Here is a 20,454-nt window from a genome sequence, read left to right on the forward strand (position 1 = left end):
CCCTGCGAGATTCGAATGGGTCCGACAATCCACCCGAGATTCTCACACAGCACTGGATTCCATCCATCGTAGCCATGATAAGTCTAGTAAGCTTACCCGGAAAGCCGTTTTCGTCCAAAATTTTCCATAGGTCTTGTCGGTTTACGCTATCATATGCGGCTTTGAAATCGATGAACAGGTGGTGCGTGGGGACTCGGAATTCGCGGCACTTCTGGAGGATCTGCCGCAGGGTGAAGATTTGGTCTGTTGTAGACCGACCCTCCATGAAGCCGGCCTGGTAACTTCCCACAAATCTATTGGCTATTGGCGATAGTCGATGAAAGAGGACTTGGGACAGCACTTTGTAGGCGGCATTCAGGATAGTGATGGCTCGGTAGTTCTCACAATCCAGCTTATCACCTTTCTTGTAGATAGGGCAGATAACCCCGTCTTTCCACTCCTCCGGTAGTCGTTCCGTATCCCAAATCTTGACAATCAATTGATGCAGACAGCCGGCCAACTTGTCCGGGCCCATTTTAATAAGTTCGCGCTTCTTTAACTTCCCTTATCGATGGGGGTGGCACATCTTCGTCGCTTGCTGCACCAATGTGGTCACTTCCTCCGCTATCATGGTCTTCCACCTGCACGCCATTCAGGTGTTCATCGTAGTGCTGCTTCCACCTTTCAATCACCGCACGGTCATCAGTCAAGATACCTCCATCTTTATCTCTGCACATTTCGGCCCGCGGCACGAAGCCTTTGCGAGATCCGTTGAGTTTCTGATAGAACTTCCGTGTGTCGCGAAAGCGGTACAGCTGTTCGAGTTCTTCGCACTCCTTCTCCTCTTGGTGGCGCTTCTTTTCCTTGAAGAGTCGGGTTTGCTGCCTCCGCTTCTGTTTGTATCGCTCCACATTCTGACGGGTGGCTCTACGCAGCATTTGTACCCGCGCTGCGTTCTTCTCATCCAATATCTGCTGGCATTCCTCGTCAAACCATTCGTTACGTCGATTCGGTGCCACACTGCCTAGGACGTTCTCCGCTACGCTGTTAATGGCTGTTTTCACGGCATTCCAACAGTTTTCAAGAGGGGCTTCATCCAGCTCTCCCTCTTCCGGCAGCGCGGTTTCGAGAGATAACGCGTAGTTTTCGGCGACCTCTGGTTGCTTCAGTCGCGCTAGATTATAACGTGGCGGGCGGCGGTGTCGTATGTTGTTCACAACAGATAGTTTTTGACGTATCCTTACCATCACTAGGTAGTGATCCGAATCAATGTTAGCGCCCGGATAGGTTCTGACATCGATAATGTCTGAAAAGTGCCGACCATCTATCAGAACGTGGTCAATTTGTGATTCTGTCTGGTTGGGTGATCTCCAGGTGTACCGATGGTAGAGGTTATGCTGGAAGAAGGTACTACGTATGGCCATGTTCTTGGAGGCGGCGAAGTCGACAAGTCTTAGGCCGTTTTCGTTCGTTTGCGGGTGGGCGCTGAACCGTCCAATCACCGGTTTGAATTCCTCCTCCTGACCAACCTGAGCATTACAGTCCCCGATGATAATTTTGACATCATGTCTTGGGCAGCGGTCGTATTCACGCTCCAACTGCGCGTAGAATTCGTCTTTGTCATCATCGGTACTTCCGAGGTGAGGGCTGTGCACGTTAATTATGCTTATATTGAAGAATCGGCCCTTGATTCTTAATCTGCACATTCGGGGGTTGATCGGCCACCACCCGATCACCCGCTTCTGCATCTCGCTCATCACTATAAAAGCTGTGCCCAGCTCGTGTGTATTGCCGCAGCTCTGGTAGATGGTATAACTTTATAACAATATGGCGTTCAAAAACCTACACGTGTTATACAAAATACAACAGCGTGAGTAACCGAAGGTTAATAAAAATTGATGAAATTTATTCTAGAAAACTTTATTGGTGTGAATCAAATAGGCATTACAGAAAATTATGCATAGTTCAAAAATCTATAAACTAGACCTTTACTACGCAATGTATATGTTAAAGAATAATATTTGCTCTTACAACCTACTTTTACTTGCACTTACTCAAATTATTAACAATATACTTATCCTTATTCAGCAACTTCATGAAAAAAGGATCTATCAAAATTTATAAGTGGTCATATTTTGTTCAAATTTTGTAAACGTATTCAATTTTCAAAAATTTCATGAAAACCAACGCACTACGCAACGTTAACCAATAGATGGATTATACTCCGAAGACGTGTCGGTTTCTATCTCAAATAGCAAGTAAGACCGTATAACAAAGGTTCCTTTCACCACTAGGTGGATTAAATCGGGTTTTTTAAATGCAAAGGTTATATGAGTACCTGGGGTAATAAGCACCGTCGAGGCAAAAGGCACCCCCTTCGTTTCTAAGCTAAAACACATTTTAAAAACAAAAATGTAATTCTACCAGTTAAATCGATGTTTGCTTTTAATGCTGTGTCAATTTGGCGGTTCTATCTGATAAGGAAACGTAAATAATAACGAAAATATGTTTTCTCTAAATAACCTATAACTTTTTTCTTCATTTCGCTAACACTTTTTAACTGCACTGGCAATATCAATCGCCGGTAAATGTTATAATTCGATGAATTATGATTCGAGCTACACAATTCTGATTAAACATAAGAAGTTTTTATATTTAATACTTTTGTTTTAACCAGGAACATTTTTTGTGTAAGTTCGGGGCAAATTGCACCCTGAAACTCGGGGCAAAATGCACCCTCATGCAAACATGCTGTATTTCCCTTGCTTCTTTTAAAAATGATACGCAATTACGTCCGAATATCCAATAAGTTGTCAGGTACTGTTAAACAACTACAGTCAACAATGGAGGGAGTTAAATACTGTGTTTCAACAATTGTGCTACTCAGGTAAACGGAATTTCAAAGGAAACGCATCTCCAATATTTCATCTTCCCTCCCTCACTTAAGAAGTGCAATCACAACATTTGGAGAAGACCAGAAACGACATTCTCAGTTAGCAAGCACGAATTGTATTACAGTTATTGAATTTATCGAATGAATTCTCGTTAATTGACACAAAACATGCATGGTGCATTTTGCCCCGGCTAGTTGCGTTTTCAGACTTTTGACTCAGTATCAAAAATCACTTTACACGCCTTTTACACAAAGTTCTTTTGCATCATAGTTTCTGAAACTTTTACTTAATATTCATGAGATTATGCTCAGTATATAAGATTGGTGTTGGCTTTATGCTGTAACAGGGAAAAACCACGATTTCCTTAAACGGTGCATATTACCCCAGGCTACCCTACATGCAAGTTAAACTTGTTTGCAATAAGTTTTGTGCATTTTAGTGCTTTGTACTGGGTTGACGGTCATATAAACATTGTCGTTGGTAACTGTTTTTTGACTAAAATCGCAAAATATATAAAATTGACATCTGGGGTAAGGGAAGCAAAAGCGTGTTTGTATTTGATTGAAAAATAAAAATTGAGAAACTTGACTTTTCTATCGATTTTGACTATTTAGCAATTGAATAATAGTTCCAATCATTCCACAATAAAATTACTTTCATTACTTATTAATACATTACTACATTACTTACAAACGTTACAGTTCTGTTTTCGATTTCACGAGTGCTACTCAGTATAGTATACAAAGATGTAGTCCTACGTCAAATTTTTATTTCTAAATATGCCTTTTTGAAAATTATGCAAAGAATTATGTTTAATGGGAAATGAAGCCGTGCCCCAAGCAGCACCATTTGTTGAATGAAGGGTTACGCAACTATAATTGAAACATTCAAATATGGTAAAAGTTCGCATTAGTTACCTTTATCGAATTGTCATGTGACTGAAAAAGCGCAAGAGGTGGAGCCTATATACAACCAATTGTTACACAGATGTTTTATGGAACATCAATGCGCATTATCTATCCATTCGCGACTACGATAGTAAAAGAGATTTTAAACCTGTTCGCATTCCCACGAAATCCTATGCACGTTGTCAAAATTTGCGTGAAAACAAAAACAAAAATTCTTCCTTCTATTTTTTCTCGCACAAAAACCAATGCGCGTTATCTAAATACCAAAAGAATCTAAAAGAGATTTTAAGCCTGTTCACACTCACACGAAATCCTATGTCGCGTTGTCAAAACTTGCGACTACGATACTAAAAGAGATTTTAAGTCTGTTCACACTCACACGAAATCATATATGTCGCGTTGTCCAAACTTGCGTGAAAACAAAAACAATAATACGTTCTTCTCTTTTTTCCTCGCACAAAAACCAAACAATTATGAGCAACTTCGTAGTTCCGAATTATGTTTAGCGGGAACCGGGAAACAAATTTCCTCTGTGGTCTCCAAGACGAAAATTATTTACATTAATATCCTTAATGCGAAACAGAACTTTAGTTTTTTTGAACCTAGTATGAGCCAATCTTCATGCCATTCAAAATTTATCGTGCAAAATATAATTTTGCTTTGTATTATTTCATGCGCCTCGTGAAAGTTATTAATTCATTAATTTTCAATTTAAAGAATTAAACCAGCCAAATTAAAAATTCGTTTACGATGGAAAAACGCGATGTGAAATCGAACTAGATACTGTAATCAAGTATTTTTCTAAATGTCATGGGATCCTGATGAATGTTCGTGTAATTATCTATACCTATAAAATGGATTTCTGTCTGTCTGTCTGTCCCTATGTTCCTTATAGAATAAAAAACTACTGAACCGATCGGTGTGAAAATTTGCATGCAGGGGTTTTTGGGGCCAGGGAAGGTTCTCTCGATGGCAAAAGACCCCTTGAAATTGTCATATTTTTAGAAAGTCTTCAAAATTTTAAGTACTCTTTCAACAAATTTGATTATCTTGGTTACTAAATTTATTTAGTACCTGAAGAGAGTTTCAATGAGAAAATGGGAAAATCCCCGCGGGAAAATTTTTTTTTGTCAAGCAAATATTTATACCGGAAACATTTGATCATTTTTCCCCAAATCACCCTAAATATTAGTTCTTATAAGTTTAAATCATTGCTTTTATAACAAATATAATCTAGAATCAATTTGAAACTAAAAAATAATTTTGGCCAAAAATCGCAATTTTTCGACTATTGTGGAATGGCCAGGAACCCAAACCAGATGAACGGCATTTAGAATGCCTAGTTCTTCTAATTGGGTGTGGCAGGTGATGACTGTTTTAGATTTAGAATTAGCCGCACAAAGGGCTTTTATAGCGGCTTGACGATCAGAACAGAAGTAGATAATCTTGCCTATCAGTTGTTTCTGAAGTGCAAACTGAGCTCGTAGATCTCGTGTAGTCGATAAGCACATATTAGTGCCTCTTGCTTCAGGTGGAAGTGTAGAGGTTTAATATTGAAAATAGCTTCTAGGGCGGCAGTAGGAGTTGTAGTAAATGCACCAGACACTGCCATAGTGCCATTAAACACATCCTTTGAAGATGGTTTAGCTTTGTCTGGACAGTCACAACTTCCCCTCTCTTCCATCATACAAGACAATCATAGGCCAGTATTGGTCTGACAACGACCGTGTATAACCAGTGTATGTATTTGGGTTTAAGCCCCCAAGTGTTGCCAATTGCTCGTCTATATTGCCCAAAGGCCATGCACGCTTTTTTAATTCGGAAATCAATATTTGTGGACCAGTCAAGCTTGGAATTGAGAATCAACCCCACGTACTTCACTTCGTTCACAACATCAACATCCGAATTGTAAAACCGCAGAGCGCGAGCTCCATTGGTATTTCTACGTCTTGAAAATAAGACGATAGATGTTTTGCTCGGATTTACCGAAAGTGCAGTTTCTCGGCACCACGTTTCCACGACGCGTAGTGCCTGCTGCATTAAGTCAAATAATGTGCTTATGTACTTTCCAACTACTAGGATGAGATAGTCATCCGCAAAACCATATGACGGATAGCCTAGACCATTGAGTTTCCTCAGTAGGCCAACCGCCACAAGGTTCCATAAAAGAGGCGAGAGAACGCCACCTTGTGGATGTCCACAAACACTTTGCTTCCAAATGCTTGCTTGCCGTAAGGACGAAAAAAGCAATCGGTTACTAGGCATTTGTTCTATCCACTTTATGATTATTGAAGGCACATTATGATAACGAGCAGCCTCCAAAATGGAAGCGAAAGATACGTGATCAAACGCGCCTTCAATATCCAAAAAAGTTCCTAAGCAAGATTCCTTTTGTGAAAAAGCAACCTCAATTTTATCCACCACATCATGTAATAAAGTGGTTGTAGACTTGCCACTTTGATAAGCATGTTGTGCTGAATGAAGAGGAACTTCTACTAAGCTTGTTTCGCGGATGTGGTGATAAACAATCCGCTCAAGTGATTTAAGCAAGAAAGACGTTAGACTGATTGGTCTAAAACTTTTTGCTTGCTCGTACGTCGCGCGTCCACCTTTAGGAATAAACTTAATGTTTTTTTTGAAACGATGGTTCTACAATTGATGAAGGGACGGTAGGGGAAAGAACTGGAAAATTTTTTGGTGAAGGAGGAGGGGGGAAGAGCGGAAAGGATAGGGGGGGGGGTATTGGTAGCTATGCTTGATAAGTAGTCATTTTGACTCCTACCTTTTGTCCAATGCTACCAATACCCCCCCCCCCTTTCCTTTCCGCTCTTCCCCCCTCCTTCTTCACCAAAAAATTTTCCATTTCTTTCCCCTACCGTCCCTTCATCAATTGTAGAACCATCGTTTCAAAAAAATATTAATATATGTATGACCTCATTCCAAGGTCAAGACTAAAAACTTGAGATTAGTCTATAAACTTAATGGTTATTTCACGCCATTGAGTTGGGATGTACCCAATAGCAATACTACACACAAACATCCTTCTCAGAATGTGTTTGAAGTACTTGTATCCTTTCTGCAGTAGAATAGGGTATATTCCATCTGTTCCAGGAGATTTGTATGGAGAGAAGCTGTTCACGGCCCACTCAATCGCTTCAGTTGTGCCAAGTCTCCGATCAAAAGCCCATGAGTCTAAGCCACCTGAAACGATTTCTGGATCGTTTCGAACTTCAGGTTCCACACAGCCCGGAAAGTGACTATAAAAGAAACATTCCAGGATTTCATTGTCATTCGAACAGTATTCACCGTTCGAACTTCGAATGTTATTAACCTGATAATCTTTCGATTTTGACAGTATTTTATTAAGTCGACTTGCCTCGCCGAAACTGGAAACGTTGCTACAGCACCTGTGCCAGCTCCTGCGTGCTGAAGATCGTAGAGCCTTTGCATAGGCTTTCCGGGCCTGCTTGAAAGGCTCCACGCCATCCCTCCGACGTCTATTCCAGGCTCTCCTACATCGTTTCTTTAGTTCCGCGAGATGAGAGTTTCACCATGTTGTTCCTCTAGTCATTTTAATAGTTTTTAGCGGGCAGGCTACTTCAAAAGCTTTCGCAATAAAAGATGTTGTGACATCTACAGCCACATCCAAGTCGATCGATGATTCAATCGTCGGTTCGAATCCTTGAAATTTCGTTGCTAGTTCCTCCTCAAAGAGTTCCCAGTCAGAAAATCTCGGATTGCGAAAGGTTGCAGCGTTCGAGGAGACACCCAAATGATCAAAATATATAAAGCAATGATCAGATATTGGTGTCTCATTTGAAACATGCCATTGTGCCAACTCATGACTGATCCTGTTAGAGCAGAGTGTTATATCTAACACTACCTCTCTACCAGCTCGTATGAAAGTTGGACAATTGCCAATGTTGAGTATTCCAAGGTTGGTACCTACGAAAAGATTTTCCGTGAAATGGTACATCCCGCGTAAAGTTTTTAGCGAAATGGTATTCTGCGAAACTCCGCGTTATATTCCGCGTTATGGTCAACCGAGAATTGATATTCCGCGAAATGGTTTGCAATGTTGGCGAATATTTTAATGCTATCCGCTTTATTTTATCAGGTTAAGCAATGGGGGGAGTTGTTTTCTGCTTTACTGTGAGGAAAATTTGTATATTAAAACACCCATGAACTCCCCAGAAACTTGCAAAACTCGAGATTGTGACTAATGTCATCCGAGATTAACGATTTATGTACAACACAGTTTAATTTGTTACGAAGTTTGTCAGGTCAGCTAGTTATTAATATAAAACCGGTTCTTAGTTGAAAAATATTTTTTCATAAAAATATGGCGGAATATGATGTCACATTGATTGTATTTGTTTGGCTACATTTTATTTTAAAATATGCTGTAATCAACATGATGCAACATCATGTGACATTATTGTTTAACAATGACATCATAATAACACAATGTTGCGATGAAGTTTCATGTTACTATATATAGACTAATAGATTTGTGACAGCCAGTATAAGTATTGTATAACCTGAATCCAACGTATTAATAACATGACGTTGCGTATTTGTTGCGTGTTTCAATACTGTAACCGGTGAAGTTTTTGGCAATTTAAACAAGACTTAAGGCGATACGGTACTGAATCCCAACATGGCCGAAAAAATGGCGTCCTTGTGAGGATATAGGATATAGAATGTCCAACCATGTTGGATTCAGTACCGTTTCACCCAGGGCTTCGACCGATCCTTTTTTCTACCGCAGTCACACCAACGCGCATTCAAGTTCACACCGTCCGTTTAGAGGTGGAATACGAATGCTATGCATAACACAACTGGCATTTTGCTCAGTCAAACGCCGACTGCACGCTGCAGAACGAACGGCTTCTAAAACTTTTTGACATTTTCGTTTCGATCAAGTTGCCTTTACCGTTTGGAGCAGCGAATGACTGCAAAACAGTCAAATGACTGGCAATCACCACGCTACGAAAAGCAACCGCACAATCGTATGATTCAATACTACAAAAAAACAACCACTACATGTGCATGGAAGAAGTCGGTCGGACTCCGTCCAATACAAACGAATATTTTGCTTGCGTCGGATCGACGTCTGGGTGACAAACTTTTACTGTGAGCAGCCGATTTGGAGACAAAAAGAGAAACGAAAAAATACGTCACCGTCTGCTTCCAGTCAGTTTGCAATTTATATTCTCAAAGCGCAAAGCAAAACGGGAGATCGACTGTTTGCTTTTGCTGAGATGCCGCATGAATTGTACGACGGCAGCAGCGCAAGCGGCAGTTTGACTGGATTAAAAAAACGGTCAAATGATCGTTCAAAAATCGGAGTTTGAATGCGGAAAGTTCGCATTCACGGCAGTCACATTCAACTTGCGATCCCTTTTTAAGCCCTGGTTTCACCTTAATAGTAACATGGAAGATGTTGCAAGTGCTGCTTGGGGCGTGGTATCCAACATATCAGCAAAACTTCATTCCAATCAAAGATAGTCAAGACAAAAATATCTTTTTTCCAGCATTTTGAGCTGAAAACGTTTTATATGGGCTTGAATCCCGACGCATTCACACCTCTCGACGAAAACTCGGGTTCAAATTCCATACTAGCAGAAGCCACCCATGTTACCTAAGCTGTTAAATTTTTTTATATATTCATTAAAATACGTTTGAATCTGTACTAAATGATTTTTCTATTTTACAGGTATGGGAAAAGAAGTTGAGAATCTTATAATGGAGAATAATGAGCTACTAGCAACTAAGTAATACTTTTTATGGCTCGTAAAACGTGTGAATGTTTACTAATTTATTACTTTTAGAAACGCTTTAAACATAGTCAAAGATGATTTAATCGTGAAGGTAGATGAATTAACGGGAGAAATAGAAATACTGAGGGAAGAGTTAAATGCTGTAATACTATCAAAAAATAAATTGAAATCAAAAATTGCCGATTTGGAAGACGACCTGAAGAAAACTAAGCTGCTTGTTAAACAAAATGCTGTGGATCAAGAAGAAGAGGGAGATATTCCAATGGCTCAAAGAAAAAGATTTACACGTGTTGAAATGGCTCGCGTACTCATGGAAAGAAATCAGGTAATAAGATGTAATATTCTGGCAGTATTGCTACACATTTTAAAATCGTTTTGTAAAGTTTAAAGGAAGCCATGGGCAATATATGGATTTTAGTGATGAAACAACACTAAACAACATACAACATAGCTAATTTAACCAAACTGGTTGAATTGAAGCTTTGTGTGTGTGTGTGTGTGTGTGTGTGTGTGTGTGTGTGTGTGTGTGTGTGTGTGTGTGTGTGTGTGTGTGTGTGTGTGTGTGTGTGTGTGTGTGTGTGTGTGTGTGTGTGTGTGTGTGTGTGTGTGTGTGTGTGTGTGTGTGTGTGTGTGTGTGTGTGTGTGTGTGACTGTGTGTGACTGTGTGTGTGTGTGTGACTGTGTGTGTGTGTGTGACTGTGTGTGTGTGTGACTGTGTGTGTGTGTGTGACTGTGTGTGTGTGTGTGACTGTGTGTGTGTGTGTGACTGTGTGTGTGTGTGACTGTGTGTGACTGTGTGTGTGTGTGTGTGTGTGTGTGTGTGTGTGTGTGTCTGTGTGTGTGTGTCTGTGTGTGTGTGTGTGTCTGTGTGTGTGTGTGTGTCTGTGTGTGTGTGTCTGTGTGTGTGTGTGTGTGTCTGTATGTGTGTGTCTGTGTGTGTGTGTCTGTGTGTGTGTGTGTGTGTGTGTGTGTGTGTGTGTGTGTGTGTGTGTGTGTGTGTGTGTGTGTGTGTGTGTTTTTTTATCGTGAGGAAAAGCTCAATGCCTTGCACACTGATGATGCACTGCATCACGTGGCACGGTGTGGGACTATGGCTGTCTAACCGGTTGTACAAATTTTTGGATACCGAAATACCGGTTTTGGAATGGCAAAAAACGGGTATTTCCGGTCCTACATTTTTAAGCTCCTTATTCGAAGAAGAACTAAGTTTGATAGAAAATTATAAAACTTATAGAAAAATAACTTGGTGTTAATGCTGTGTACTGTGGGTCAAATAATAATAGCTTTTGAACCCGTTTAAGGCACAGTACACTATCTTTGCTTTAAAAATGTTTCATTATATGTACAACTTGATATTTAAAGGCCACCAAATTATTCGAAGTTCTTAAATAACTAATTTAGGAAGCAAGATCATAATCAGGGCCCGGCAACGTCACTTACAATAGTAAATCGTCACTCAACAATGAAGTAATGAATCTTCAATTTCAACGTTGAATGTTATAAAGCGATGTTATGATCCAAAAAGCCATCTCCCAAATGAAGCCGTCCACCTCCGTTGGACCGGACGGGATACCCGCTATTCTTCTCAAGAAATGCACGACGATCAACCACGACGAAACTCCTTTCATTTACTACCTTTGCCACGGATACCATGTCGAACCGTTTCCAAACGGATGCAATATACACCGACCTTTCTGCTGCTTTTGATAAGTTAAATCATGAAATTTTGATTGCCAAACTTGACAGGATGGGACTTGACGGCACCCTACTGCTGTGACTGAAGTCCTATTTGGCTGATCGGCATGTGGCTGCTAAAATCAGAGAATCATTATCCAGCGAGTTTATTATTACGTCCGGTATTCCACAAGGCAGTAATCTAGGTCCGCTCATCTTCGCGCTATACTTCAACGATGTAATCTTTTCGCTACGAGGACCCAGGCTTTCTTTTGCTGATGATCTTAAAATCTATAACGAGGTTAAAAAAGTAGAAGACGCCATGTCTCTGCAACAGTAATTGGAGAACTTTTCTATGTGGTGTAACGAAAATAGAATGGTGCTTAACATTCAAAATGTTCAGTTGTGTCGTTCTCCAGGAAAAACCTGATTTAATCCACCTAGTGGTGAAAGCAACCTTTGTTATACGGTCTTACTTGCTCTTTGAGATAGAAATCGACACGTCTTCGGAACATAATTCATCTATTGGTTAACGTTGCGTAGTGCGTTGGCTTTCATAAAATTTTTTGAAATTGAATAAGTTCACAAAATTTGAACAAAATAGCAGCACCTATAAATTTTGATAGATCCTCGCTGTTCAACTAACGTATATTCTTCAGTTAACTTGTTATGAGCAAAACGTTATAATTATTCAATGCATTAATACTTTAAATTGTTGGGAAAATAGATCAGCAAAAACTGACATCACAGAAACTAAGCAATCAGCATGTGAGGTGTACCAGAATTTGGCCCCAACTGGAATTTTCTCTTGTTTATTCATATGGAAAATTGGTCGCTGTATGCAGCAAAACTATCAGCAAATATAAAATGTTTCAAATGTATCTGTTGGTAGTCGAGTCATTCGGGGTCAAAATTAAGGCATTTTTTTAAATCAAAGTTCCACAGTACCTAAACAAACAAACATAGAGGTATACTATATTCATCAAAGTTGTGTATTTTTACTATTTATACAATTTTGTAATACATGAAAAAGTCATACAACAATTACAAAAAGAGCTAAAATAGAAAAACTGATTTTACAAATTCATATACAATGAATAAGATTTTTCTATCTTCGCTGAATAGATAGAAGGTTACTGTATTCAACAAAATTTCTTGTAATAATATGTTCTAAAACTTTGCAGAACACATCAATATGTTATTTTGAAACTGGAGAAAAATATTTTTTTTCACTTTTAGGGGGATTAATCAAAATTTAAATTGCGCCAGATGATAGAACTTTCAATTTCAAGAAATTCTTCCGAAGGTTCCATAAACCTAAAACCAAGTTTTCCCAGTCAAAATTCTAGTGCGCATGTCTTTTTGGCTTTGGGCCTTTGTGCGCGCGAGTAACCGTAATACAAAAGTTGGCGCGAGTGTTGGAGGGTTAATATCTTTTGATCGACAAAACCGATTCTTCTGAAATTTTGCAGATATATTTGCAGCATTAAAATCTCTAATTTGATGCCAAAAAAATTCAAACTAGATAAATCATCTTAGATGAAATCGTTATAAATTATTGTAAATTTTAATGTGTTGTATTCAATTGCTCATAACTTTCAATCCAATCCAATCCAGTCCAATCAAAAAACAAATCAATAGTGATCTATTAGGTTATGTTACCTTTCTAATGAGACTAATAACGCCTAAATCGGTTTAGTCATCTCTAAGAAACAGGCGATAATTATTACCTTGTCAAAACAGGTTTTTTAAGTATGACTTTAAAACTACTTGTTTGTTTTCAATAATATTTACCCGAAAAATTTAGTGTTAACAAGAGCTTTCATTCGATACCAAGATCGTTGAAATCGATCATTTGGTTCCGGAGAAAATCGTGTCACGTTTTTTTGCCTTTCTACTATATAAATATATAGTATATTGCCTTTCTACTATATAAATATATAGTATAAAGGTATAGAAATCACTTGGAAAACCGGAAATGGAAAGAAGGTCCTGCGGGCCGAATGTTATATACCATTCGACTCAGTTTCGAAAACTGAGCATTTTCTGTGTGTGTGTATGTATGTGTGTGTGTGTGTGTATGTGTGTGTGTGTGTATGTGTGTGTGTGTATGTGACGCTTTTAATCTCACTCACTTTTCTCGGAGATGGCTGGACCGATTTTAATGTTCTTAGTGTCAAATGAAAGGTCTAGGTGTCCCATTGGTCGCTATTGAATTTCATACTGATCGGACTTTTAGTTCAAAAGTTATGTATAAAAATACGAAAAATATGGGACTTCATTATCTCATAGGTCTCTTAACCGATTTGAACAAAATTGATTGCATATGAAAGAGGAGCCTTGCAAACCCTTAACTTCCAAATTTCATGACGATTGGACTTGTAGTTTGAAAGTTACATAAAGAAATGTGAAAAAATAGTATTTAAAACATATTTATGTAACATATAAGCATTAATTTAATGAAAAACATCACACATTTTATGATTATTCGAAAATTACTGCTGAGATCTATCAAACGAAACCAAGTTATTTAAAATCGGACGGTTCATTCAAAAGTTATTCAAACTTTAACACTTGAGCACCGTATATTAAACCGTTAAAACGTGTGAAATCAAAACATATCAATCAAATGTTGATTGTATTCAATGTATGAGATGTGTGTGATGTATGTATGTATATATGTATGTATGTATGTATGTATGTATGCATGTATGCATGTATGTATGTATGTATGTGATGACAATTTGCAATTTTAAAATTTGCAATGAAATTCAAGAAAAGTGAGAAACATGTCAATTGTCTGAAGTTTTTGAAGCCTCTTAGTGGAATACGAACTCTGAAATTAAAGAAAAGAAAAAACTTTTACCGACTAAATTCCACTATTTAATATTTATTCGCGACAGATACGTATACGCTTTGAAATAAGACACTGATGAAGCCTGCACGTCGTAGGTGAACTACGTATCTGTTGCAAATAAATATTAAATAGTGGGATTCAATCGAAAAGTTTTTTCTTTTCTTTGATTTCAGATTTCAATTGTCATTTTCTTCACTTGCTGTTACTCACAATTGTACAAGAAAAGCAAAAAGCGAAGAAAAGCAGTTAATTTAAGCATGTAGGTATAGTGGTGTATAGAATCAAAAATACTAGTGAGTTGATTTTTCCAAATAAATTTGTACAAATTTCAAACAAATTCTGCGCATCAATAGATGCTCTTTTCAATCAATAGATACTAGAGCTTAGAAATGTTATATGAAAAATAGGAAGTAAACGTTGCACGGTAGTCATTTTGTAAGATTTGTTTTCGTTAGTGATATTTTAAAGGACAGATGTCATGTTTTAATAAATAAATCAAAAAAAGACAAGCACTGGAAATCATATCGATCGTATTTCCCATTCTCAAGCATGTTTATGGCGCAGCTTTGGCACTATTTTTCGACCTCATCTTGTTTTCCTAACCCTCTAACATTGTAAAAACGATGCGATCAAGCTAATGACTATCTTTTCATGAAAGTACATTATTATTATTTTTCTATAAATATTATAAAACTAAATAAGGTGTTCATCAAGTAACATAAATGACGCTTACATGTATTTACGCACCCAAGGAAAGAAAATATAATTCTACACAATACGTTGTGAATTTTACTGGCAAATAAGGATTTTGAGGAATACGGAACGGATATTTAAAAATATAGTCTAATATAACATCTATACATCTACAATTAAGTTCCTGAGAAATTAAATAATGATTATTGTGGCAGTAGAAAGGCTAGGTCACGCCGCTAGGTGGATTAATTCGGGTTTTTACTTATAACTTTTAAACGAAATGTCGGACCTCGAACTAATTCAATAGTGATATACTAGGCAATAATACCTTTCAAACAAAAGTAATAGCAAACAAATCGGTTCAGCCATCTCCGAGAAACAGGCGATAGAAAAGTTGCGCCCCGCACATACATACATACACACACACACACACACACACACATACACACACACATACACACACATACACACACACACATACACACACACACACACATACACACACACACACACACACACACACACACACACTCACACACACACACACACACACACACACACACACAGGCATTGCTCAGTTCGTCGAACCTTGTCGGTTGGTATATGTGGCTCGGGCCTCCGGGCCTCGGATCAATTTTGTGTTTTCGACCAATTCCTAAACCTTTGTTATAGTATAACAAAGGTAAAACGACCAATCATTTTTAACTAGCATCTAGGCGGTGAACTGATTAAAAGAGAGTCCTGCATCAAGGATCTGGGAGTCCTTCTTGACTCACAGCTGACCTACAAGCAGCACATCAGCTACATCGTTACTAAAGCATCCCGCAGTTTTGGCCTAATAATAAGTACTGCGATAAGCTTCATCGATATACATTGCTTGAAGAATTTGTACTGCGCACTTGTCCGTTCGACGCGGGAATATTGTTCCGCGGGGGTCTAATCCCCATTATCCTCATTATCTAAACAGAGCCATCGTCGGGCTGCAACGAGTTTTCATCCAAGTGTCAGCTGGGTTCAACTTTTACCTAAATCGCAGGGCTAGTCGTAAGAACCTTTTAAATATTTAGACCAAAATTAAATATTGGACCAAATTATCATTAGGACAACTATATGTCTGTTGGTATAAACAATAAATGTTGAAAATAGCAAAACTAAAGCAGCGCCGCTACGTTTGAAAACTGGCTTCAAACAGCGTCTATGAAATGGTTTTCACTTCATCATGATGAACAGTTTTCAAGTTTCATTCGTCTTTTTTATCAAATATTCAGTAGAAGGCCAGCAAATTTAAATGCAATTGAATTGAATTTGAGTAATATTTCCTATAACTTAACGCATATTATAATTAACCTACTCAACATCGACAAATCATGTCTGACTATCTCGTCATCATTTGAAACAGTCATTAACTTCAACTAAAGCTAGCTTGAAACGTTCTGTTCAACAAATGAAACAAGTCGCTTAATGTATGAAACGAAGGTAAGAAACAGACAGCTTCATTAACTTGTTTCAATGATGCTGGGCCCTGCTCCGAATGCAGGGATCTTTGCGCTTTTTGAGCATTCTGGCCACCAAAAGATCTGCCAGGAAAGAATTTGGAAGTCTTTCGAGTGATACATTGATCAAACGAGCAGATGAAAGCTTCAACACTATCTACGAATAACGGAGAAGAGAAGGTATCTGTGAACGATGATAAAGAGGATGACGCTGTGCAACGATTCCACTTTGGGGATGAAGTAAAAGTTCGTGAAGAGACTGAGGAGTCCGGGTCATTTATTATGCTGGAAGCTACAATACCATTTGATTTTTGAAAATAGTTAAAAGCGGATTTCCCTACCATGAATTTGAAGAAATGAAAAGCAATTCCTAAGATGAAAGCGGAAGTTTTTTTTTCTAATTGTTGGAAGCGTTGGCAAGCATATTATATCTGCCTAAATTCTACTTTGCTAAGGAACAATTCTGAAGCTAAAGTTTGAAAATAAAGACATTTACTGAAAAACATCAACATGAACGAAAGCAATATGGACAAAACGCTACCACACTGCAACCAGAGAGAAACAATGCTGAAAGGATCAGTATGCCGTTCTGTCCCAAAATCACAAATCCGATCAAAAATGCTCTTAGGAGACATGGTTTTCACGTCGTGCACAAAAGCAACCACACACTACGTGAGCTTGTATGCAACGCGAAAGATAAGGTTCCTACAAACGAAATGTCCGGAATCTATCAAATACCCTGCAAAGACTGCCCGGGGGTATATATTGGGCAGACCCGATGAAAATTCAAAGTACGCTTAAAAGAGCACAAAAAGGCAGTGGAAAACAACCGAACGACTTCTAGTGTGGCAGTACATACAGCAAACTTTCAGCATGAAATCGACTGGGATAACGCAAAAGTGATTAAGGGAATCAGGAAGGCCTCACAACTAAATGCGTGGGAGTCAATGTTCATCACAACAGCTGATCAATTGATGAACGAAGATGAGGCTCCCATCATATCACCTCTCTTCAAATTAACAGGCTTAACCGTTATGTGTTCGACAAAAAAACACCTTCAAGTGCTCGACAAGGGTACCCGGGTACCCACAAATTGAAACGCTTGTAACTTTGGCAATATTTAACCGATTTGGACCATCTTACCACTAGGGTTGGGAGTACCGACAGAATTTTTGAGAACCGGTATTTCGGTACTGGATTGGAAGAATGGAAGGATTAGTACCGGTAATACCGGTACTGGTACCGGTACCCAAAGCTTTAAAAAGAAAATCCTTGTTCTTTGAAAAATCTACTAATACAGTAATGACCCGATTTTGTCACCCCCATGATGAATTTAGGGGTGACAAAAACGGAACAGTGACAAAATCGGGTATTTTTTCAATTTATATTTTTTGCAGATAACTTAGAACGGAACTACATATATTTCATTCTGATCACTTTTAGGACATTTCGCACTTCCATCTACCTCTCTGTGGACATTTGTCACCTGTTCACAGCAGTTCCTCAGGTATGAAAACACGCGTTTTTTAATTGCGCCGAAATGGTTGATTATAGTGGTTAACTATGTTCATAGAAATTTCATAGCGTAAAAAGCTCTTTCTTTTGGTATGAACGATTCTTTGATTAACCCCCCTAAAAGTAAGATAGAAAATTTATTTTTCAAGCAGTAAGAGATAGAGCAAAACAATGTTCTACAAAATTTTTGAGAAGGTGATTATAAAGAACTTTGTCAAAGAAAGTGACCTTCTAGCTATTATAGTTGTGGAGATAAGAAACAACTTTTGTGAAAACTCCACGATAATCAACACAGTTCTTTTCACAGTGTTTTAACACATTTGACATGTTTCAAAATGATTTTCAAACTAAGCTTTTGATAAATCAAAAACGTGACAAAATCGGGTAAAAAACGTGACAAAATCGGGTCAAAAACGTGACAAAATCGGGGGTGACAAAATCGGGGAGTGATAAAATCGGGGAGTGACAAAATCGGGTTAACACTGTACTTTTATTTGTGGTCCAATTCTTAAGTCACTTCACCTCACCTTGCAGTTACCATTTCATTTGTACTGTCACTTAGCTAACAGGAGTCACCCAGGTACTTTCAAAATCGCTAATTGTGTTCTCATCTAAGATCTATGAGAATTGGGCCCTTGTAAAATGATTCCAAGCGACATCTGGCGAAAGTCGGGAGGCTACGATGGGTCGGCAATGTTGCAAGGATGACGGATGACTGTGCACCGAAATCTGTTCTTTTCAAAAACCCCACCGATACCATGAATAGAGGGGCCCAACAACCAGGTTGAAGCCGACTTCGAGAAGCTCAATGAATTGGTGACAAGTAGCCTAGGACCAAGTACAGTGGAGACAAGTTTTTGATACAACACGCCCCCGGTTGTATGCTGCTAGAGGAGAAGCTTGCAAAATTCAACTTTAAGATGCACAGAATATTCAATGTACTGTTCACCATGCGAAAACGAATCTGCCAGACGCTGAAAATGCTTTCTCAGAATGTATCGCTGAAGGACAGGCTGTAATCAGGGTACCGAAAAGCATACTTGCTCTTCAATCCTTGAGTTACATCGAAGCGAATTCATTCCGCAGAGTATTTTGGTGTACAGGTCTAATCGAGCTCCTTAAAGCTTGAACTGCTATAGGCGTCGGAAGTCCGTACCAATTTTTCCTTCATGATCAGCTAGCCATATTCATTCCAATAACTAGCGCTCAACAATTTCCTCAATCTCGTTACTGATGTTAAATTGTTGTAGTAACTCATCCGCTAGCTTTATCAAAATATAGCGCATAGTTTTATAAATTATTTTAAAATTGTTATCTTCGATTTTAAGGCCGAATGCTAGAAAACATGCATAAATGATCAGTACCGAAAGTACCGGTTTTCTCTTGTGCCAGTACCGGTATTTCGGTACTGGAAAATCAGCCGGTAGTACCGGTATTCCCGGTTCCGGTACTCCCGGTATCCCAACCCTACTTACCACCTAAAGATTCAGGAACTTATCCACTTTCAGTGGAGTTGCAACAGAACCGGAAGTGGTTCATCTGGTTCCTGGAAATTCGGTATTCCGAGGGTGTATTCCGGAATTAAAGCACTTTTTAAGATTTTGGATGTAATCATAGTAATATGGGTATCCAAAATTCCTCAAATGACTCCGAAAGGTCATTTCTCATAGTTTTAAAACAGTATAGTGATTTATCCTCGGAATGGCCATTCTGGAACAAGTTCCCATGGGACCTCCTGTGGCCACAGAACTGTTTGGATTGCAACACTGGCAATATGGGTATCTAAATTCATGAAAAAACTCCGGAAGGTCGTTTTTCATTGTTTTAACTCTATCTGATGATTTTGCCCCGGCATGGCCATACCGGAACATATTCCCGTGGGGCTTCACAGTGGTTCAAAACCAAATAAACGTGCGTATTACAGTTTTGAGTGGGAAAACTTGATTTGTGTCCGTCTAGGGTTTTCAGTGAGCCACATTGTCATCTATACGCTCATCACCATTCCATCGAAGCTAGGCATTGCTGACTTGCCCTCCATTTTTACTGCAGCTCAACCAGAATTCTTGAAATCGCTCTATTGACGACGTTTCACGCCGAATCTATATTTGAATGCAAGCATGAACTAGCAAGTACTAAATCGCATAAAGATGGGTTTTTTGGTTCAAACATTATGCCAGTGTGACAAAAAATTACCTTTCTTCACTATTTTTTTATTGAAAACATTTGCAATGCTTCGTTTTTTGGCAACTAGTCTAGGCGTCTATGTTTCGTGACTTTTTTGAACAGCGTGATTTTTTACAGAAATACCCACAAAAATTACAAAATTATCAGAATTAAAAAAAGCTAAGCAAAGCTATGGGTTTATACCGTCTTTTAGACATTACCCTTCTTTATCGACAGACTTCGCAGCCGGCTGTTAGAGTACAGGAAAATTACGGGGCCAGTGCAATAATCCTACTGACTCTAACTAGCAAGCACCGCCTAGCCGAGATTCGAACATACGACGACTGGCTTGTTAGACCAGCATCGTACCTCGAAGCTAGCTGAGCGGTATCAGAATTAACTAACACTTTTATTGATTTATTTATCTGCTTCAATTGTGGCCTGATTATTATATGTGGTTGTTTATGTACTAATGTTTGAAACTATTGATTTTTA

General features: G+C 38.7%; 1 protein-coding gene across 1 annotated transcript in view; it reads left to right on the plus strand.

The window, feature by feature from the left end:
* The window catches only part of LOC128734593 (JNK-interacting protein 3), a 700,363-nt gene that overhangs the window by 129,956 nt on the left and 549,953 nt on the right, over window positions 1–20,454 (plus strand). The window contains exons 4-5 of the mRNA XM_053828867.1: window positions 9,501–9,558; window positions 9,616–9,889. Of these exons, the coding sequence (XP_053684842.1) occupies window positions 9,501–9,558; window positions 9,616–9,889 (332 nt within the window). The remainder of the gene's footprint in view (window positions 1–9,500; window positions 9,559–9,615; window positions 9,890–20,454) is intronic.

This window comes from Sabethes cyaneus, chromosome 2 (assembly GCF_943734655.1).
Source record: "Sabethes cyaneus chromosome 2, idSabCyanKW18_F2, whole genome shotgun sequence".
NCBI lineage: Eukaryota > Metazoa > Arthropoda > Insecta > Diptera > Culicidae > Sabethes > Sabethes cyaneus.